Source organism: Nilaparvata lugens, chromosome X (assembly GCF_014356525.2).
Source record: "Nilaparvata lugens isolate BPH chromosome X, ASM1435652v1, whole genome shotgun sequence".
Classification (NCBI taxonomy): domain Eukaryota; kingdom Metazoa; phylum Arthropoda; class Insecta; order Hemiptera; family Delphacidae; genus Nilaparvata; species Nilaparvata lugens.
In genome coordinates, this window is record NC_052518.1 from 77,706,122 (window position 1) to 77,729,379 (window position 23,258).

The 23,258-nt window shown below is 32.6% G+C and overlaps 1 protein-coding gene across 1 annotated transcript; it reads left to right on the top strand.

The window, feature by feature from the left end:
* The first annotated feature begins 1,409 nt into the window (after nucleotides 1–1,409).
* Nucleotides 1,410–23,148, top strand: LOC111062610 (beta-1,3-galactosyltransferase 5). Its single transcript, XM_039441661.1, has 3 exons — nucleotides 1,410–1,767; nucleotides 8,347–8,461; nucleotides 17,688–23,148. The coding sequence occupies exons 2-3, from the start codon at nucleotides 8,347–8,349 to the stop codon at nucleotides 18,761–18,763; spliced, it is 1,191 nt and encodes a 396-aa protein (XP_039297595.1). The 5' UTR covers nucleotides 1,410–1,767; the 3' UTR covers nucleotides 18,764–23,148.
* The last annotated feature ends 110 nt before the right edge of the window (nucleotides 23,149–23,258 follow it).

The following is a 23,258-nucleotide window of genomic DNA, read 5'->3' on the forward strand; positions in this document are numbered from 1 at the left end:
TATATCACTTTGTTTGAACATATTTTTCTAATAATTTTTTTTACAACAAAACGGTCTTTACTTTAGAGATAACCCTCATAGAATTTGATATGAAGAGAGAAAGAGTTAATAAGCGAAGTGAGTTTATGAATATGAAGAGAGAAGGAGTCGATAAGTGATTAAGTAAGGAGTCAAACTGTATTGCTGGAACAGGAATGCCTTAGTTAGCAAGTACACACAGATAAGCGACCAGTCAGCCAAGTTACAACCGGCCACATCAAGCTCTCAATCATAACTCGTAACAATGGTCTTTTGTAGATTTCAATGGATTTTTCAGTTTCTGAGTTCAACCATTTCATTGTGAATTTCGTTTATCAATTTCTTCATTATATCATAAAATTTCATCTCAATTATGGAAATTTCTAGTATGTTAATTTGAAATTATATTTCCTTGACGAATAAAGTGTTATTGATAATTTTCAACAAGAATGAACAGTTGATATTTTGTCAGATATACCAGTATCTGCTATCATCAATAGAATGCAGAGAGTTGGCAACACTTTTGTCCTATCTTTTGCATTGATATTATAACTTGGATCTGGTTTTATGATTCAGAGGCCTAGGTTCAAATCCCAGTCTGAGCAAGATATTTATCTCGGGTCACTCCTGTGTTTTGGATGGACACGTTAAACGACGGTCCCGGCTGCCTAAAAAGCAGTCGTTAGGTGATGTCAGAGGCCCTGAAATTGATCAGTTGCGACCTGAAAATTCTGACACCAGGCCTTAGCCAGCCAGGTCACTCGATATTATTATTATACTTTGTTGATGTAGGGTCTTGGTTTTGTAAGGTTGAAATTTTATTCAAGGTTTTAGGTAAGGCGAGGTAAATGTTTGTTTATGACAATAATAAAGATTTGATTTGCTCAATTCTTCCACTTGAAATTTTTTGTTTAAATTATATCTGAAGCATGATAATTGGGAATCTAAAATCAAACTTTGCATAGGTTAGTTTTGTAGTGGAAACTTTTCAACCAATATTGATATCCAGTTTCAATGTGAATTCGCCTTATTTAATAGTTTATCAAACTAAAATATAAAAATATCTATCATACTCAAGTAAACTCTTCGAACAACTTAGTATCGTCTGCTCTCATTTGGACAATTCCAATTTTTCTATTTTTGATGCGTTGAGGTAAATTGCTTTGAAATGAAGTCTTGTGAAATTATTATTTGAAATTCTAAAATGACTCAATAATCATTCAAAATATCACTAGATATCAATAACCTGGAATCTAACTTAGTATAGAATTTAGTGAATACTGATTTCCTAATAAGTGAATGAATTTCCTAAAGTGATAGAGCTCATTTGGCATAGATGAGTCCTCTAGATTATCCACTGATCTGTGATGTCAACCAAGGTCATTCAATTATGTACGTATTGAAACAGAAGTCAGCTGATTAGTTAACATCATTGCATTTTATATTATTTTTTCTATAAACTGTATTCGTGAACAAACTGTGAACAAACTTGTGAAAGTTCAGAACAAATTTTATACTCTACTAGATAAGTTTAGCGGTTGAACAATGTTAGGATTATTAGTGTATTATTTTTCATTGAAATTCATAAAGACTGGTATAGATAAATACTGTTGTCAATCATGGTTTAGGTTATAGCCTATTTGAACTTCAGTGTTCACTTTTAACCTATGAGAATCGAGCTGTAGAAATTGGAATGTGGGTGTGGAAATTATTGAAGCGCTCTGAATTTTCCTCAGACTCATCATTTTTGTAAGTATATTTCTGAATAATTAATTTATATTGCATAGCTCTAAAATTTTCTCCCTTTAATAGTAGCTTAATAAGTACTTAACTTGATTGTTTGTCATCAACCCTCTTTGTATCTAAATTACCTGGTTTCCCCAAAAAAGCTTTATTTAAGCCCCATCCTGGACTATTTTAGGGTACGGTCATACAAATGTGCATTGATCTATGATCAACTAATGGGAAAGCGTGATTGAAGTTATAAACATAATGGAAAGAGATATGTTGCTGTTGAATCAGTGGACAGCTATTATTAATGTATAGAACTCGATTGAACCAATCAATTTAGTACACCATTAAGCATTTTTGTGGATAAGGTCTAATTTTCATCCTGGAATGATTTCTAGACGTTTTCAAATAATTGACCTAACTTACCTTGATGGAGGAACAATAATATTGAGGCTATGTTGTGTTGAATCACCCAATTGTGACCGACGTGACTATCACGAACCAATGACAATCATTCTCTCTAAGAGGGTATATATTATGGCCTAGGACCATGAGTAGGCCGGCCACTAACGACAGGACAAGTGTCCTATCAATGTGCTCGACAGACAAGTTGTGTCACAAGCAAAAGGTTCCGAACATAAGTTTTGGAGGTTAGGTTTTTGTGTATTCGATATTTAGGCTATTTTTTTCTTCGCTGCTCTATTTGAGGTTCAATTATTTTTGTATTATTATAAGATGTGATTTTCCAGTGGTTTATTTATTGTTATTGGTTGTTTATTTTATGTTGGGAGGTGATGTTAATTAAAATTCTATTTTTCGTTCGAAGCCTTTCATGTGAATGTATTATCCTTTTAAGACATGTTTGACACACTTGTCCTGTCGTTAGTGGCCGGCCTTAGAGTGAGTTTTCATGAACTGTTCAGATTAATGAAAGATTCTTCCAGGTTGATTTTTATCTTAGTGAATGTTTGTCTAGTTGAATTAGGTGTTTTGTGAATAATTTTGATCCTGATTTATCGCCCAGAGCTCTTTTGATTTGCCATCAATGCTTGAAACAGCCGTTTAAAGCTTTGCTTTGTAGCTTCAACATAATGATAATATCAAGAGACCTGGCTGGCTCAGGTCTGGTGTCAGAGTTTTCAGGTCTCATCTGATCAATTTCAGGGCCTCTGACATGACCTAACTATTTTTATTAGGCAGCCGGGACGGAGGGCTTAACGTGTCCATCCGAAGCATTGTAGCAGGGAAATAATTCATGTTTAAATACTCTCAGTATCTTGTAGTATTTCTCAGAGGTTTGTGGTTCAATTTCAATAATAGATTTATGATGGTATTTGCACAGCCACAATACCTAGTTTAGAAGTATCGACTATTTGGTGAGGGCTACTCATATTTATCAGGAAATAAAAAATCCAAGTACACTTTCTTGAAAACCTTTTTCGCCACACTGCACAGAAAGCAGCTGTTTTTCAGTCCCTACGTAGATCTGAAAGACATTGTTTGCAGACGACTCTCGTCTGACGTAAGAAACAGGTTTCTTTCCGGCTAAGGCCGGAAAGAGTACCCTTTCCGGCCGCTCAGTTCCCCCCCCCCCTCATAAAACATTCTTATTCAATTTATTATTCTTATATAGCTGATGCCAAAAAGTTAGGCGGCTTCGTGGGTCACATGGTGTAACCTACTCACAGCTGATGCAATGCATCTATTATTGTATCTTTTGATTTAAAAATATTATCACTCAAGCCAAGCTAGATGACAACTCTACTTGACAACATCAGCTGTTGGAACGCACAAGAGACCCACGAAACCGCCTAACTTTTTGGCGTCAGCTATACGTGTAGTGTGGCAAAAAATATCGTACGCGACTCTCTCAGAAAGGTGTTTACGTTATTCGGATAACATATTCCCTTATAGATCTATCCTTTTTAACTCCTCGTCGTTGCCAAATTGTTTGTAGGCTATAGAAAAATATAATGACCTACCAGATTATTTAATACCTATTATGAAAATGCATTATTAAAGTATATAATTTTGAAGGATATATTTTCTTGGTGAATATGATATATTTTATATTTAATTGATCATTATAATCTACCTGTGATCTACCTGTTGAGAAGACTGAGGTGCTTGCTGACTGAGGAACATTTGATTATGGCCTATTATTCACTGTTCCATAGTCACATTATCTATGGAATACTGCTGTGGGGACACTCTTCACACTGTGAGAGTATTCTTATGCTGCAGAAGAAGGCAGTTCGGATATTGTCATCCAGTGTTCATCTGGAGCACTGTAGGCCGCTCTTCGCCAGACTCGGTATTCTCACAGTTTTTAGCCAGTTCATCTTTGCTTCCCTGGTTGGTATTAGGAATACCAATCTGACAGTGAATTTGAGGGGGTTGCAGAGTGCCTACTCACTTCGAAATGCTCTCGAAGTCAATGTTCCTCGATGTAGGCTAAGTAAGGCTCAGAACTGTTATCCCAATATCGCTACTAAAATGTTTAATATGCTACCTCCATCTGTGCGTCATTTGAGTGACAGTGAGTTTAAGAGGAGACTCAAGTCCTGGCTGCGTGCCAGACCATACTACTCCTTGAGTGAATTTTTTCAGGAGTCTACAGTTGACATTTAGTGGCCATCACCGTGTTTAGCCATCTATGCCATTATGTTTTATTTTTTTGACGTGACAGTGTTGTCAAAAACTTCTGTGTGATATTGTATTTTTGACGTGATGACCAACCCAGCTCATCTGGCTGGTTAATGGTCCTACAAATGAAGATTGAAGATTGAATCTAAAATCGACTATTAATAATATATCATATACACAGGGGTAACTTGAATCACAGCTTATTACCGGTAGGCGGTGGCCAAAATAAATTGGAAATCATGCTGTCCTATAATTTATACTGATTTAATGATAACCTGAATCTCACTATAGGATAAAGAAGTATTAAGTATGATGAGACTAGGAAGTGTAAATTTTTAGGTTTCTATTAATAAAATAGCTATTGAATTATTTATTCATCCATGATGCTATGATGTCATTAGTTTATTCAGTTTTATGATCATTGTCTATCAGGATATTCACCATTGAGTTGATTTTGAAGAAAGTGTGTCAAAAATTAGCTAGGGTACGCTCAATTACTCAATACTTGTATGTGTGTTCAAATGTGTGTCGCTCGTTTGTGGGATAAAACCCAACCCAAACTTTTGTAGGTAGGTTTGAAATTATTAATTCATTGAAATAAAATATACAACTATTATAATAATGTTATAAAAAAAATATAACTATCCATTTCTTATATTTCAATTTAATTTTTGTCATCACCATGAATGAAGCTTTTTTGTAACTTTTTTCGGACAACTTTGTTGAAAGTTGTTGCTATATTTTTCAGTACGATTCTATTTTCCATTAATTCTTCATAATAATTCAATTTCAATCTGGAGCTAAATTGTATTACTTGCAATATATTGCTATCCTAAATTACTAGGATTAGATTGCAGGCTAAGACTCTTTTTATAAAAATTCATCATTAATTTATTTATCTCAAGTATCATTGAGGAGAAAGTATTGTAAGTGAATTAAAACTATGCACTTATAAATTATTGTTTTGTGCATGTTTTCTTCATGAATACCCTACACGCCTACAACCTAAAAGAGTGTTTTCAACTCGTGAGTCCGTTCACCCACGAACTTGTTTCTCAATTGAAGTTTTTCTCGTTTTATCTTACTACTGCATTTATACATTTTTGAACAAATCCTAGCTACTTCTATTTTCTGTTCCCGTATCCTCGAAATCAATTGATTGGATAAGTGGTTAATTGGCTATAAACCTGGAATAGGGTAGGGAATAGGCCTACTGCTTGTGCTTGGCCTCCAACTTGCCCAAGTTCATCGACCTTCGGACCGTGAAAAAACTGTAAAAAACCTGAATTTGTAATGGCAGCTTCAACTTACTATTCACTGTCCTGCCAGAGAATCACCATGTAACTGAGACCACTCAAAATAGAACTATTTTTTCCTGCTGCATTCGGAAACTGTCAATTTCCTCTTTATATGTTATTAATTTCAAATAGAATATAATTTGAGTTCTTTGGCTCTTACCTAAATTAAACTTATTAATTATTGATCTATTGATCGGTGACCTGTTACTTTTATTCTTATCAATTTTACCATTACCAAAGTTTTTAAACTTATCTGATTTAAAAAAAAAATATTTTTCCAAGTACAATCGGCTGAAGAAAATCTCTCACCTAATAAAGACTTGAACCTATTCATTAAAATCCACGAAATAGATTTAGAATTCAGATTTTTTTCAAATTAACCTGATGATTAAACTATTCATATTAGTTATATTGTATTATATTTTTATCTCACGTCAAATTAAATCCAATGTTGGATAAACATAGATCATCTGAGTAATGGTAAAAACTCTCACTCCATCAGACAATCTATTTTCAATAGTTACAGTTGCAACGCATTTTCAATCAAATTTTCACAATTCTTTTAAGAAAAAAATTCTACATTTTCTTGCACTGTGGATAATTATTGCTTCTCCAATTCCTTCATGTGCTCTTACCAACATTGTATTTAATCCAAAGTATCTTCCAAGTATTTAATAGAATTTTGCAGTTTATTGGAATGCTTATTGGCAAATGGACGGTAAACCTGATATCATATCCTTCCTCGGGTTTGAAGTTGAATAGTAGAATTTTTGTTTCATGTTAATGAGTTTAAAATATTCAAGCTGTGGTCAGCCTTTATAAACGCTGCTCTCAAATTGTCAAACCAATCAGCCACATAATTCAAAGGTGTGTTATCAGCATGATTGGTCGGTTATACGCCTACAAAGGTCTAAAGCAAAGAGCAACCATAAAAAATGGCAAATAGATCGATTATCATGATTTTATTATTACAATCAACTTAACTGTGATACGTTTCCTGTTGAATTTTAAGGTTTTGATTTATTAACTTGTTAATTTTATTATTAAAATTAGTTAAATTTTCGAATTTTGATTAATGCTTGTTGTTCCGATTGCACTTACTGTTTTTGCTGTGCTTATTCAAGAATAATATAACCTATTTTGTTTTATTTCCATATCCCTTTTGCATTGTTTGTAAATGAGGGAATAAATTTGTATTAGATGCTACTAATGTAGTAGTTGATGCAATAAATCAATATTGTTGAAAATCTGATACTTTTTTATCGTCTGTTGAAATACTGTATTGTAGGCTACTTGATTCTAGGATCAGTCACAAGAAAATAAGGAAAAACAGAGAAATGAGAATGTTTGATGAATTCAATATAACGAAATATAAAAACTTTATATTGTAACAAGCTTGTATACAAATTATTTTCAGTTTCCGTAGGAGTAGTAAGAGAGAATAAATGCTCTTCTTATCTGGTTGCCAAGAAAATTGCGAGAATCATGCCAATTACCACGATGATAAAATTTTGACGTCCGGTGGCGGTCACATTCAACCAATGAAAACGTTCTTCTCTTTTCATACATTTCGAATTTACTCCATTAGATATTCATTTTCTCAAAAAGGGTTTGAGAAACTGTGTACCCCCTCCCCAGCACAAACCTGGTTCTTACCACTATCACTGGGCCGAAACTATCATTCTGGGCTAGAAATATTATTTACTGCTGTAGTATCATAATCTGTCATGAATTTAATCGTTCTGATGTATCCCTGACCCTGAGGGATCACTTGGTATAGTATCTCCTATTGGTTGGATTTGAAATGAACTCGCAGGAATAGGCATCACTCTTTTAGCTATTGAAATTATCCTTGAATAAAAAAGAAATTTAATTCATCACGACGTTGGATTTGACTCACATTGAAGGTTATTTATTGCTCCATGAAAAGCGCACATATAATCATTAACTAAAAGTAGGCCTACAATTCCAGCATCAATGACCCAACACACTATTTGAAACCGTGGAAGTTTCCGATTAATAGGTTTTTTGTATTTTTTTAATGTGAGTTGATCTTTGGTTGACATTTTTTAAACGTTTACACTTATACATATTTACATACTAGAGAAGAATTTCTGAATAGTCTTGGAATTTATTCATAACACTGAAATGTTTTATAATGCAATTTTTATATCGAAAAAGTAGAAAAAAATAACTTCAGTAGCTTAACAGCTGTGGTTGAAGTTCTACACTATTGTACATAATCATATGAACGAGACTAAAAGTGATATTGTTGTAGTTATTCATTCTAAATAAAAATACTAGTTATTGTCCAACTATAAATCTAGTCTTTATATTTAGTAGGCCTACAATAGAAGAAATCACCATAACTAGAATACAGAGTGGTCACAAGTTGTCAGCCGTCATTTTAATGCTAAAATGACATCGGTAATACATGCATGGGCACTGCGACTTAATTTCGAAATTTGAATTTCATATTTTTGCCTCCTTCAAGTGAAAATATTTATAACAATAATTATTATGGAATTAATTCGCATATATAAATAAGTGTTACTATGTGTTGTCGATTTCGTGTTGAATAACCACACTTATAGTCACTAAAATCATGAATTTCTTATCATAATAATTGATTGTTATTTATCATGGTTTCCAGATGATGGCATTCCGAGTGAGGGTGCTACACTCGCTCATTCTTGGATTAGTCGGGCTGACGTTCATCTTATATTCCTCGTACTATTCGAATCCCGTTCAAGTTTATCGTTTAGAAGGTGAGTTTATTTTAAATTGCTACCACTTGACCTGTGTGAAATTGTCTCAACTTTAAAATGATTCTCAAAAGTTCTAGGTAATTTTTAACAGCAATTTGCAAAAAAATATTTTCAAAGTAATTGTAGTTTTTTTTTAATTTCAAATAGTAATTGCAAAATACTATTCAATGGAAGTGGATGAATGTAAAAAATCCTCAAAAAAATAATCAAGTTATTACTTATTTCTACAATTTGTCAATGGTGAAATTTATTTTATTGGTAAAATCAGATTGCTTTTCAAATTTTCTACTTCACTTAAGTAGTGAAGTAGTAAATAACATTCCCGCTTAATTTTATTTCTCCTCATCTTGAATAAAGACTAGTCCTGTTGTAATGCGGATATGGATTGAAATTTGTTAGCTGGGTATGAATATTCAGCCAGGACATTGTCTAGCAATGAGAACGAAGGCTGAATCTAATCAGAACCAACTGCTTGTCTAATGTACCTTTAGTGGAAAATTTCAATCAACATGCCTACTAAAGAAAATGCGCTATTGACTTATTCAAGTCAATAGTACTTTATGAATAAGACACTATTATTCGAGCCTTAAAAATTATTAATAACTCTCACAATATCAGGATTTGAAGCCTTAGAAGTATAAATAACTCTCATAATATCTTTCTGAAGACTTCGAAATGTTTTTAAATTGTGTGAAGACGAAAATAAGTCGATCATGAATCCACATTTACGTTTGAAAAGGCTTAGGCACTTTCCTCTTTATTATTGAAACTGATTGATTTTTTAGAGCAATTAGCCAATTAATATCTAAAAAGTTTGACTGTTACTTTCGACAACTTTACTTTCGGGAACGTGTCTTGATTGGTAAGCAGTATTTACAAAATCCAATAGGTTTTAAATTTGTAAACTTTGGTGGTATTATATTATTATCATCATTTTTTTGTTACAAGGAACTAAAAAATCCGTCCAGTTGAAAAATCAAGATTCATATCGAATAATATTTGCTAGAAACAATATAATCTTGAGAAAAATGTTGAATTATTGTTGGTTGCCTTTATAATTTTACTTCGGTATTATTCTCGTGTGCTGTATCTGTAATATGTATGTTGTATAAGTATTGAGTAGAATAGTTAATCCATGAATGACTAGAGGTTGTTTATTATCGGACTTGGTCTTCCTTTTGTGAGATGAATCATCTTTTGTGTTGTTGAGCTGGTTATGGTGGACTTCAAGGCTAAAAATTTATCATTATTATTATTATCTTCGTTGATCTTGTTAACCTTCAATAGATTTTTTATTTTATAATCTTCAACATTTTTTGTACTTATTATTAATTGAACTTCAGCTCCAAGATAATAAATCTGGAGTTGATTTTTGTTGACTTCTTAAAAATCTCCGTACCCTCTCTGTATTTAATCAAATAATTATTATCAATTTCGACAACTGTAGGTTACCTGAAAAATATAAGATGAAGTTTATCACTCGTGTATAGATTGTTATACTCCATTTAGTTATATCATTCAATTGTATTTATATTATTTTATGATATTTTATTGTCCTTTCTTGAGCTATATGGTGGTTACATTTTAGTTCATAAAAGTTTATACTTTTTCTTGTAAAGTACACAGAATTATCATACTGAAAAAGAAGCTATTTGAAAGAAATTTAGAAGCGCACGCCACATTTTAATTTTATTCAAGCTAGATACAAAATTATTTATTTATTCATTAGCTACACTTAGGGCACAAACACACTGAAAGCGTAGCGGAGCGTGGTGTTGAGGAGCGTCGTGAACAATTTCATGTTAAGTAATGAGCTAAAACACTGGAAGCGCCTACCTGCGGAGCGGAGCGTGGCGTGGCGTCAAACTTTGGAACAAGCTGGCTTCTTTTTTGCAGCGTTTACAAGCGGAGCATCAAAACGTCAAAGTTCGAGAGTCCTACTAATGTACATACTAGTAGTCTACTCTTGTACATAATAATGCACTTGTTCTACTACATTTTCCCACCATCTAGTACACTAGTATATTTAATGTTTGCCCAAATTCCCCTGTAATGTGTATTATTTGATTATTCAAAAACTCATCTATTGCACTTTGAAATCAAAAGTAAGGCTATTCTAATCCATTTCATTCATATTTCTATGAATTTTAAAAAAATCATTAATTCTGTGAGAGAATCTAGTAAATGTTGTGGGGGAAATTTGGTTCATATTTTTTCCCCGTGCTGAACTCACTGAGTCTTAGCTAATATCCAATACTTTTTAGTGATTATTCTCACAAAGTACGCAGTGGCTACAGTTACGGTAACCGTAGCTCCAGTTCGCGTTCCGGTAAAGTTATGACTTCGTTTGCGCATGCGCTAACAAACTTCGTTTGTCACAGCACTTATTACTGGAGCTTACCTTGTCTAAATACAGCATTTTAATGCCTATATATTATATCGCTGTGGCTACAGTTACGGTAACCGTAACTCCATTCGCGTTCCGGTAAACATTTGCGCATGCGCGGCTACCGCTATTTACATGTGCATAGTGGTGTTGATGGTTTTTGGTCACATGGTTATGATTTCTAAGTAACCTATCGTTTCAATGTTTCAATCATGAAGTTTACATCCTTCCAGGATTTGAAAAAATATGGTAGAGAAAAATAAAAAATATAAAGGATGAGCTTGTATATTATGAATTGAAGTACAAATGTACTTATGGTGGTGTAATGAAAAGTAGGTCCAAGTGACATTGACCAAAAAAAAGTAAGTTCAAGGAAAAAGATATGCGAAAAGTCTTTAAACGAATCATTATGACCTAAGCTATTTATTACCTGAACTCCCGATTTTTTTGTGTTGGAGGGGGGTGTAGAGGGGTTCTGTACCTAAAACCCCGAAAGATAGATTAAGAAGCAACTTCAGAAGTGATACTTTCAGTTTCAGTTGGTGTTCAATTTTCAGCTGCTCTAATTATGCTCTATTCAGATATGCTACACTATACATCCGCTTATATATGCACAAAGCTTACTTTGTCTAAATACAGCATTGTAATGCGTATATGGATATATAATATATAGGCATTAAAATGCTGTATTTAGACAAGGTAAGCTCCAGTAATAAGTGCTGTGACAAACGTAACTGTAGCCACAGCGATACAATATATTATAGGCATTAAAATGCTGTATTTAGACAAGGTAAGCTCCAGTAATAAGTGCTGTGACAAACGAAGTTTGTTAGCGCATGCGCAAACGAAGTCATAACTTTACCGGAACGCGAACTGGAGCTACGGTTACCGTAACTGTAGCCACTGGGATATTATATATCCATATACGCATTACAATGCTGTATTTAGACAAGGTAAGCTTTGTGCATATATAAGCGGATGTATAGTGTAGCATATCTGAATAGAGCATAATTAGAGCAGCTGAAAATTGAACACCAACTGAAACTGAAAGTATCACTTCTGAAGTTGCTTCTTAATCTATCTTTCGGGGTTTTAGGTACAGAACCCCTCTACACCCCCCTCCAACACAAAAAAATCGGGAGTTCAGGTAATAAATAGCTTAGGTCATAATGATTCGTTTAAAGACTTTTCGCATATCTTTTTCCTTGAACTTACTTTTTTTTGGTCAATGTCACTTGGACCTACTTTTCATTACACCACCATAAGTACATTTGTACTCGAGATATTTAATCTGTAGAACAGCTGTTTTGACGACTTTTGAAAAATATCATTGAATTTCACAATTTACACAAAGGTAAAAGTACTCTGAAAACAATTATATATACACATATACAGTAGTCTGATCGTAGTTTCAAATATGTTTCTGCCAATCGTCATTATGTTATTCCCCTAAATTATTCTCCTTTAAGAATGGGGCTTACAGTTCAATGAGCAAGGAAAGTTGTGTGAGTGCGCCACACCATTAGGAATGGAGTCCTAATCAACCGATTGACTTGAAATTTTAAACTTAAGGTCCTTATACCATGAGGATCCGACGATAAGAAATTCAATAAAATTAAATTCAAGATGGCGGAAAAAATGGCGGATAATTACTAAAAAAACCATGTTTTTCACGGTTTTCTCGAAAACGGCTCTAACGATTTCCTTCAAATTTATACCATGGATAGCTATTTATGAGCCCTATCAACTGACATGAGTCTCATTTCTGGGAAAATTGCAGGAGCTCTGTAATATTCTTGAGAAAGATGGCGGATAATCACTAAAAAAACATGTTTTTCACGGTTTTCTCTGAAACGGCTCTAACGATTTTCTTCAAATTTATACCATGGATAGCTATTCATAAGCCCTATCGACTAACATGAGTCTCCTTTCTGGGAAACTAATGGGAGTCCACCCCATCCTTGAGAAATGGACTTTGTAACCTCTTTCTCGTGCATGGGGTAGGTAGGTAGAGCAGTTCATAAAAAGAACACATAGTCGAGATATTTAATCTGTAGACCAGCTGTTTCGACGACTTTTGAAAAATATCATTGAATTTCACAATTTACACAAAGGAAAAAGTAGTCTGAAAACAATTATATATACACATATACAGTAGTCTGATCGTAGTTTCAAATATGTTGCTGCCAACCGTCATCATGTTATTCCCCTAAATTATTCTCTTTTAAGAATCGGGCTTACAGTTCAATGAGCAAGGAAAGGTGTGTGAGTGTACCACACCAGATTTTTAATCCTGTTAAGTCTTTTTCATAGTCTGGAAGTGTAATTATGTTTTCTTATCCTCTTTGGACAATTTACGATATCAAATTGGTATTATAATGATCCGTATCATGAACGATCAAATTGAAATAATGGGATAATGGGTTGAAATGATTACTAGGTAAAGATAAACTAGATACTAGTTTCTAGAATACTAGATACTATGATAAATACCCGAAACTAGTCGTCTGAAATAAAATAATTTAATTAAGGGTACTAGTAATTATTCATTATCATTAAGATAATTTTTGTAATCTATGTGTTGTAATCCTGAACTGTCAAATGTATCATATTAACCTTATTGATGTATTAATAAAAATGAAAATACTTTTTCCGGCTTAAGCACAACGATTTTTGTTCGTACGATAGTTTGGCGTTGTTATGAAGTCTATCAGATCAAACGGAACTTGACAGACACCATCTGTTTAATCTAATAGAATTTATAAGGACGGCAAAATAAAGTACGAACAAAATCGATGTGAGTGTAGCTAAACTTACATAGAACTCAAATTTTCAAATATATTTAATATTATGAATAGTAATACTGGGTGAAGAATGCCTACACTAACTGCAGTAATATCAGGAATTATTAGAAAAATATTATAATCTCTCGAAAAATGGATTAAATTATAATAAATTCTACATGGAAATACTATTCATGTACTTTTGATATTGATGACGCACAATTGTTATGTTGTCTCATGATGCAAGCGTTCTATTACATCATCGTTGGAACCTGTTCAATCACCTCGACCTCGGCCTCAACAGCATTATTCACGCTTTTAAGGTTCCATCATCTTCGTTTACTTACTCTGTTCAACTTGGTTTCCAATCATTCATTTAATTGAAAATGGAACGATTAATCTAATTGAAAATGAAAAGAATTGTTCAAAAATCGATTCGGTTTTGACTTCATTTTCCGTGATAAATTATATTTTTTCAATCAGCAAAATTTTATGGTAATGCGGGAAGGATCGTTTGTGTCTGCTATCTCAGCAAAGTTGTGGAATTTTAGTTCAATCAATCAATTTATTTAGCCTGAAGATACAATCGTACACAAGGCTACGTCACAAAGTATTTTATAATATTACAATACATAATCAAATCATAATTACGTCAACAATACATAATAAAATCAATAATAACGGTTTATTGAAATCAATATAGACAATAATAGTTCACTCCTAATAAGGCTACATTATATAATTAACTATTTCAAACAATAGTTTATATCAATAATTTATTCTATCTATTCCTGTTCTGAATTCTTTTAGAGAGTAGAACGGATTTGTAACAAGCCATTTTCTTAAGGATCTAAGGAATATAGGCAGGGGAAGGTTAGTGATGGAGGCTGGTAGAAGGTTTAAAAATTTTATCCCCACTACTAGAAAACTTTTAAGAGATTTACTGAGTCTGCACCTGGGTACGTGAAGATCTCCTCTGGCCCTAGTAGGATAATTATGAATTTCACTGGCAACTGTCAATACATCTTCCCTCAATCTTATCTCCTTCAAGCACTGATACACAAATTCATTAATGACTGTTGATATTGAATTTTCCGTGAATAGCGGTTGATATTCACAAAAATTCGTGAGCTTCGTGAATAGTTGGTAGCAGTAGGTTTAAAAAACTGTTGAAGTATTTTTTTTTAAGTTTTATTGATTAGCAAATATATAAAATATTGATGAATCTTGTCAAGTAGGTGAGGTACAAGAAAGTACAATAGACATTTACAAAAATAATGAAACAATATTAGAATATTTAGAATATAATATATGTTCTATCCAAATCACAAATGGTATGTAATCTACAATATGAATTATTTTCTTATTTATTTCTAATTCAGCAGTCTTAATTGTTCGTTCATATTCTATTCGCCCAGCTATTACAGCCATTACTAGCTATTACATTGAGTTTGAGTGGTAGAGAGGACTTAAAAGTCCTAACTACACCAAAGAGAAATGTTTCCTTTTTTTATTACAGACTCTCATTCGTAAATTTGTTAAACATTTTTCTAGTCTGAAATATGTCCGCTCGACAATATTCGCGATGATGCTTTAAGAGTTTTTATTTCAATTTCAGGAGTTGAAAATTTGGGATAAACATCTTAGTATATTACATTAAAAACGTAAATACTCAGTTAAAATTATTATAAATTACAGTTAAGAAATAATGTAATACTGGTTAGGCATTTACTTTTTAGGTCATTCAGAATGTTTTAGTTATTTTTATATGGATACTTGATAGTTTTTTAATGTAGTACTTCAATTAAAAAAAAAGTTTACTGCTAATTAAAAAAAAAATCTGCTGACTTTTAGTGGTGGATGCTGGTTCCCAAAAAATTGGTTGCCTCAGTGCTTTTGTTACTGAAGAATACGCATTAGAAGAAACACCATGCTCTATGGGTTTTGGTACGGTGAAACACGTTGAAATCGTCAACTTAGATTTCAATTACAACTAGTCAAACTCATCATAAAATCTATAGAATTTAGTTGAAAAATCTCTAGTATTTCATTTAAAGCATTGCATTATCATCTTCATAATTTAATTTCACTCTTCATACATTGAATAAATCTTCAATTTCATCTAAATCATTGCATATGTTCTCACTCTTTAGTCAACTCTTCATTTACATTGTAGGATCTGTAGAATAGTCTGATAGTTGATCCACATTTTCAATAAGAAAGAGTGACACAAGCCTACAACACATTATTAAGAAGAAATGTTTCAGGAACTGTGATCTAACAAAACTTATATATATATATATATATATATATATATATATATATATATATATATATATTTCCTATATATTCTGCAAGCCAATAGAATAGGAAATGAGGAGAAGCATAACAAGTTCAAAACTTCTAAACTTTTTTTTTAAGTTCGAATCAGTTTGAATGCACGATTTTCAGGTTCGTGAATTGAAGTGATTTACAAATTTGTATGAAGTAGTAGGTTCTGTTTAAGGTCATAGACTGAAAGGACAGACTGATGCGCCTACTTGGCTTGGCTCCAGCCTTCCAACATTCATTACCTATTCTCTCCTGATATTCTCTTCCTTCCATTTTACTTGGAACAAGAGCTGAAAGGAACGCGTTGCTCACTGAATGAGCTATCAAACCAGTCTAGAAGTATTTCTGTAGAATCCTCCCAGAATTGGAAAAACCCCATACTAAAGCAGATTGATGCAGAATGTACATAGATTACAAATTTCTCGAATAAAGTGACACTTGGTGATCAAGTTCAATGAATCTTTAATTTTAATCAATTATTGAATGATAAGTTCAGCAATTTTTATCAATTATTCACTCTGATAATATTCCTATTAGTATGTAGTATCACGTCAATAATTCAATTGAATTTTAGTTGTGGCTTGAAACATTATTCTTTTTCTTAAATGTTGTAAATTCATTCATTTAGAAACATCTGTAGACTTTATAGAGGCAATCAAAAAAGGTCGAACCCAAAACTTGTGTATAAAATAGCATATATACATTTGAGAAGCATTATCTATACAGAGTGTTCTGAAAAAAGGTGCCCATAAGTCAGGGCGTGATTCGTCTAATCAAAAGAAGAAAAAAGTTGTAATTAACATAGGTCCGTAACCAAATACTTGGTTACCAAGTTATACAGGGTGGAAGATTTCGTCTGAATTTCTGTGCCCCTACTGAAACGAAGCCCTACGGGTATTTGTTGGCTGTTAATTAAGGTGTACAATTCAGCGTACTTTATGTAAAATGAACAGAGAAATTGAATAAAACCGTTTTCAGACCTTTAGCTACAGTAATTTTCAAGATATATGACGAAATACGCGAAATTTTGTCCCAAAAAACAAGTTCCTTTAAGGTTTGAAGCAGAAAAAAGGTCAATTGACGTATTGACAGAACGGCTCTACGAATCTGGACATGACATCGCCAGTGTAGAACTTTGTCCAGATTTGGGTGATAAGTTGTACAGCTCAAAAGCAAGTAGTGTTGCAACACTAAATAAATCATAACATGGTTATGGTTATGACGTTACTATGTTAAATGTATAATAAACACAAAATATTTTTTATAGAATTTGTAGAAATTTTAATTTTGAAAAGAAAGATGTAGAAGTCTATAATAGACTATCGCAACCTTAAAAGAATAGTCCCGCATGAAAAATAAAGAGCTCAACAGGTTTTGTCTATTTTTCATGCGTTTTGTATGTAATTAAGGATTTTTTTTAAGGTTGCGTTTGTCAATTATAGATTTTTTCTACCTCTTTCTCTTCGAAATTAAATTTTCTACAAGTTTTATGCCCTGATTTTAATGCCCTGTAGATAATTATTATGTTGTACATAGTTATCTCAAGTTTTTATGGTTGTAGCTCATTAATTAGTTTTTATGGTTATGATATATATAAATAAATCATCAATTCAGCTTTGGTTTCTCACTTATCTTTGGCGATATCTGCAGGATAATGTTTAATGTTATTTATTAAAAACATCTAGTTTTTCCAAAAATATAGTAATATGTATTTTGTTATGTGCAGACGTTACGCTGAACAGCTCAAAAGCAAGTAGTGTTGCAACATCAGCATCAGCATCACCATCTCCGTCACAAGAGGCGGCGGCTGCAGTTGCGGTTGACAACCCAAGCTCAAGTATTCCAACAGTATCGCGCAGTACACCCCGCCAAGTAGTGCCATCAAAAGTAGTCGAACAAAAAAGCAAAACTAACAACATTCAAAAGATTGAGCCACATTCAGCAAAGAATGGCGACTACACTTTGGGAATATTGACAGAACGGCTCTACGAATCTGGACATGACATCGCCAGTGTAGAACTTTGTCCAGATTTGGGTGATAAGCTCAAGTTACTAGTTGCCATAACTTCGGCTCCTCAGCATCAGGAAGCCCGCATGGCCATTCGCCAGACGTGGGGTCACTACGGTCAGCGATCCGACATTTCGATTGGCTTTCTGCTGGGTCTGTCTTCACCAGTCCAAGCCAACGCCCATTCTGTCGACGCCAATGTTCGTGCTGAAGCCGACTTGTATGGTGACATCATAAGATCACGTTTTATTGACTCTTATGACAACCTCACTCTTAAGACTGTGTCCCTCACCGAATGGGTGGACAATTTTTGTACCAAGGTACAGTTTGTATTAAAAACCGATGATGACATGTTTATTAATATACCTAGGCTACTTGTGTTCATAAATGAGCATTCAAATCAAAAGCGTATCATCTATGGAAGACTGGCTAAAAAATGGAAGCCAATTAGAAATATTAGATCAAAGTATTTTGTGTCGGCTAGGCAGTTTTCGCCGCCTGTCTTCCCTGATTTCGTGACAGGTCCGGCGTACCTGTTGTCAGGGGATGTAATGCATGACCTATACACTAATTCTCTCGGAAGAAACTATCTCAAATTAGAAGACGTTTACACAACAGGCATTGTTGCCGAAGCGATAAATGTCTCTCGCATTCATGTAAACGAGTTCCTCAATAAAAGGATCCCGTTCAATCCTTGTAATATTAAAAAGTCCATCAGTATCCATATGATCAAGTATCATGAACAATACGACCTATGGAAGAAATTACTCGATGGTCGTTCCAAGTGTAAATAAAAGACTGTTTAATTCGATCTATTGTATTAGTAAATAACCTTTGACCTAAAGTCTCACAGTGCCTATTACCATAGATGTTTTTATCTAATCCTATGGATAATGCCCATATGTGTGTCGTTTGCACTCACATTAGATCTGCTACACAAGATAATGAGAATCCTTTCTGTTTTCCGTGACACACAGACAATTTGTCCAGTATTGTATCATGAATAGTATTGTTTTCCTCATAGTTTTCAAATGTTCAAGAATCTCATTACAACATCACAATCTATACGTGTTTGACACATATATTACATCAGATTACGTTTCTAAATGTCCAAGAATCTCAATACATCACAATTTATACGTGTATAACACAGATATTATAGCCTATATGTGGAATTTTCATGACATTTTTAAATAATTGTTTTTTATTCAATCAATGTTTATTGTAGTGTTCCAGATGATGATTTAATTAATATGAATGTGAATTTTAAGTACAGTTGATCGTTTTAGGTTTATGTGTTGTGTATTAGTCGTAGAAATTATCATTTATATCTCATTGTTCCATGCTTCATCATAGAAAGGCTTCAAGAATATTTTTGTTCATGTTTTAAATTAACGTTTGTAAATCATATCCTGATTACCTATGAAATTATTCAACATTTTGAATCCAAAGTGTAGTATTCCTATGAACTGTAAGATGCATTTACATTTTTTAGATATTGTAAGTATCATCTTCAAATTTTGAAGTATAGAAATGATTAGGAGGGACTTGGCTAATAACTTTGACAGTAACTTGAAACTTACTGGGAATATTTTTTTCTGTTACATTACCATCTACGTTTGAAGCATTAAACTTTTACCTGTCCGTTCAATTAAAATATAGAATCATTTCAAGATTGGCGAAATTGTCTGATTCTTGAGATTTTCTTGGAATATTCAAGGTTGCCTGATCTTAGTTCTCCACCAAGTGCATTACTGCTACAAGAATGTAGCAACTCAAGTTATTGATTTATGTGCATCTTATAGTTCATAAAAAGTGCAATTAATGAAAAAATGATAGACATAGGATATGAATAACATGATTATTATCGATGAAAATATTGAAGTACCTGAAATTATCACATCAAACCATTTGTTCAAACAATTATTTATTAGCTATATACGTTTTGTTTGGCATCTTCTGATAGTCGTAGTCCTAATACTTATGTCATCTCTATCCTAAGTAATTTGATTTAATAACACAATACTTGAATGCATTTACTTATTGTTCCAAACTTATTTGACGATTATAATATCATGTTGTAATAATTATTGTTATTTTGTCTTTTAATTTATTTCTACTCATAGGTGTAACCAAAATGTTTTCAATTTGTGTGAAGTGTTTTCAATATAAGACACATATTTTTTAGAATTATTTATCTTCATATTAGTTTTTTTTAATAAAATAAAGGCCCTCCTGCATCATGATTCATGAAGTATTAAATTGGATCTGACGTATCCTATTTGTATTCAAAATTTGTCACCATTTCTATTAAAAAAAGTTTCAATTAGCTTTTGTATAAACTATTTTGTATGGCTCTTCTCATTATATTTCAAATGAATTATTTTCAATTTCTCAAATTAGAATTCCTAATGAAATTATTAATTAATAAAACTAATTATAAAATTGGAATTCACTTATTTTCATCTGCTTTAATATCAATTCTTCCACTATGCATTTCTCCAATGTTATCAACTGTATCACATACTATTTTGATGGCTTTGAAAAAATATTTTCATTCAGTTGTATTAAATTTAAGAGAACTTGAGTAATTTCAATTTACCTTTAACAATTTTCTTTTTTGAAACGCATTTGAGTGTGCCATAAAAACTGAATTTAAGAAAAGCTGCTATTAAAAAAGAGTCAAAATGTTTATTCTCCCCTCAATAGTATTGTTATAAAAATGAGAGCTTTCCTAACAGATTCAGATATCATTCTTCGAGTATTAGTGGGAATGTTCTCTGAGCTTGTTTATATAATTATGTTCTTGTAACATGATGGAGCGCTATTTCCTTCCCAATGTAGGAGAACCCCGTTCAAAGAAATAGCTACCGTAATTGAAATTTCCATTTCTATCATAGACTGATTAATTACAATAACATTTATCAGGTCAACTCTAAAATTGAATATATGTACAACATTATCTTGTATTGCTGCATTGATTCTACCTACATCATATTACAAAAAGTATCTCTTGAAATTCCAGTCTTAGAAATGATACGTTACTTATTAACTGACCTGATCAATCTCTTCAACCTTCAAGCTTTTTTCGTGAAAGATTTTAATTTACATCAAATTATAAAATACTTGATAAAATTTAGGTGTATTTATCTACAGGTCTGTATAAAAAAGATCCATGAAAACTAATAATTTGAAATTACAGTTGCAAACCTTTACGCTTTACAATTTCTTGTATTACCGAATGTTTATAAAATATTTTATAAATTGAATATTTAATATATTTATCAAATACTTAATTCAAATTTTTGCAAAATGCAGTTTCTGTTATATATAAATTTACATAATACATGAAACGCTAGAGAGTTAAACAAATTCATCATCCACCTTCTTCTGCTACCCAAATGAAATTTGGGTAAACTAATTTCTAAGCAAAATACCTGCAAAGAACTTATGCTAGTTTAACTGTTGAAGTAAACCATGACAATTCTAGAGATTTTTATGTGGTCCTGTGGCTTGAGCCGTGAATAGGTTTTTGATAATTCTACCTATTTATTTATAATAGTGAATTGGTGTAAAGTAACTATTGTGAATATTTATTTCAATGATTATTAATAATAGAACCGCTATTATTGTCAAAAACTATCGCAGTATCATTTTAATTATTAGATTATTTTTCTATCGGTTTTAATATAATATTTTTGGAGGTTATTCAATATATTCGAACCTATTATTAATTTTTCCATAATTATTTTTAGTTACCAGCCTTGCTCTTTATATTTCAGAAGTAAGAATATTATACGATATAAACAAGAATCTAACATTGTTTCCTGCCCTATTAAGTACTACCTTCTGTCCAGATTATAGTCTACATGACATATTTGACGAAGTCCCTATCTGTTTTACATCCACCGCTTCCTCCTCTTCCTCCAGCCTCTCCTTTCTCTTGTCTTCCTCTTCCTGGACTTTGTGGTGGAGTCAATGAGTAGATTTTCCAAGGACAACGATTTTGGTAGCATGCTGTTGTTTCTAATAATGAGGATTTCAAGCTCTTTCACTTTCGGGGCTGACACTTTCACACATGCAACGCCATTAACCAAGTTTCCATTTTCAGCTCAATGTTAGGCCAGTAAAAGTCCCGAACAAAATCAATAACCTCCAACAATGTCTAGTAAAGCAGATGTCATAATTATAATCAATTATTAAATAGCATACTGCAATAGCTATTTACAATCATTCTACTGTTTGAATTAAATTTAATATCACACGTATCCCTCACACAAATTTGTTATGATTAGGATATGCAAAAGTTATGTATAGTTGCTAACTGGTATAACATTGATGTTGGAAATTGAATCGAATTGAAATACTTGGTACTATCACTGGTTTCAATACTAAGATCAACATCCCAATATTCACTTCGAAGCTTTCGATCATCAATGGTGCCTCCTGATTTTTCAAATTTAATTTAGCATTGAAGGAATCTTGGGTGAATGCCAATTGCACATTTCCATCATCCTGTTGAATATTGCCTATGAATAGCATGTATAACTATCACGAAATCCCTCGGGCTCATTGCTAACAGCCACTGGTCCACGAACAAAATGAATTTACTCACAGTGACCTATTCTAATATCCTAACAAGAACAGAGAACTTTCTAGAAGCCAATAGAAATAAATAATATTACAAATTCATGAAGAGACTGCCACAATGTAATAAATCATTGTGATTAGGGATTCCAGGATCCAGGACGCAATCTATTATACAAACGTTCATAGTTTAATAACAATTCTTTCCATTCTCTCTCTCACTCTTTAAATCCATAATTCACACTGAAAATCCGTTTCCCTTGCATAAGAAAAAAATAGTTCAATAATATATATTTTATTATTGTGTACTTCCATTTCTATTTTTAATGCCTTGAGTAGCAAACTATGGATCTATAAACTGTGAATTTCAGTAACATATTGGAAGTTGAGTATTCTATTTAGCATGCACCGTGTTTCAATTGCGAAGTTTGTCCAAGATGTGTGTATAAATCTCCGAGATTTCCGAGTTGTGTACCATTTAATGTATAAAATGTATGGGTGCAAGTGTTATGTGAGAGTATACTTTTTTATAGGTTTGTTTCTGCTCCAAGGAGTGTGAATATTTTGGATACTAATAAAGATATGTACCATATTGTGATTTATACATCATTTCATACATTCCCATTGTTTTATTGATCGCATGCTTAATTATAGCTATATTAACAATTTACCTATATAAAATTTGATTTCACCATTAGCATT

Coding starts and splice junctions, on each gene's coding strand:
- LOC111062610 (XM_039441661.1), top strand. CDS start 8,347: ATGATGGCATTCCGAGTGAGGGTGCTACACTCGCTCATTCTTGGATTA. Junction 8,462..17,687: donor TCAAGTTTATCGTTTAGAAG/GTGAGTTTATTT, acceptor TGTTATGTGCAG/ACGTTACGCTGAACAGCTCA.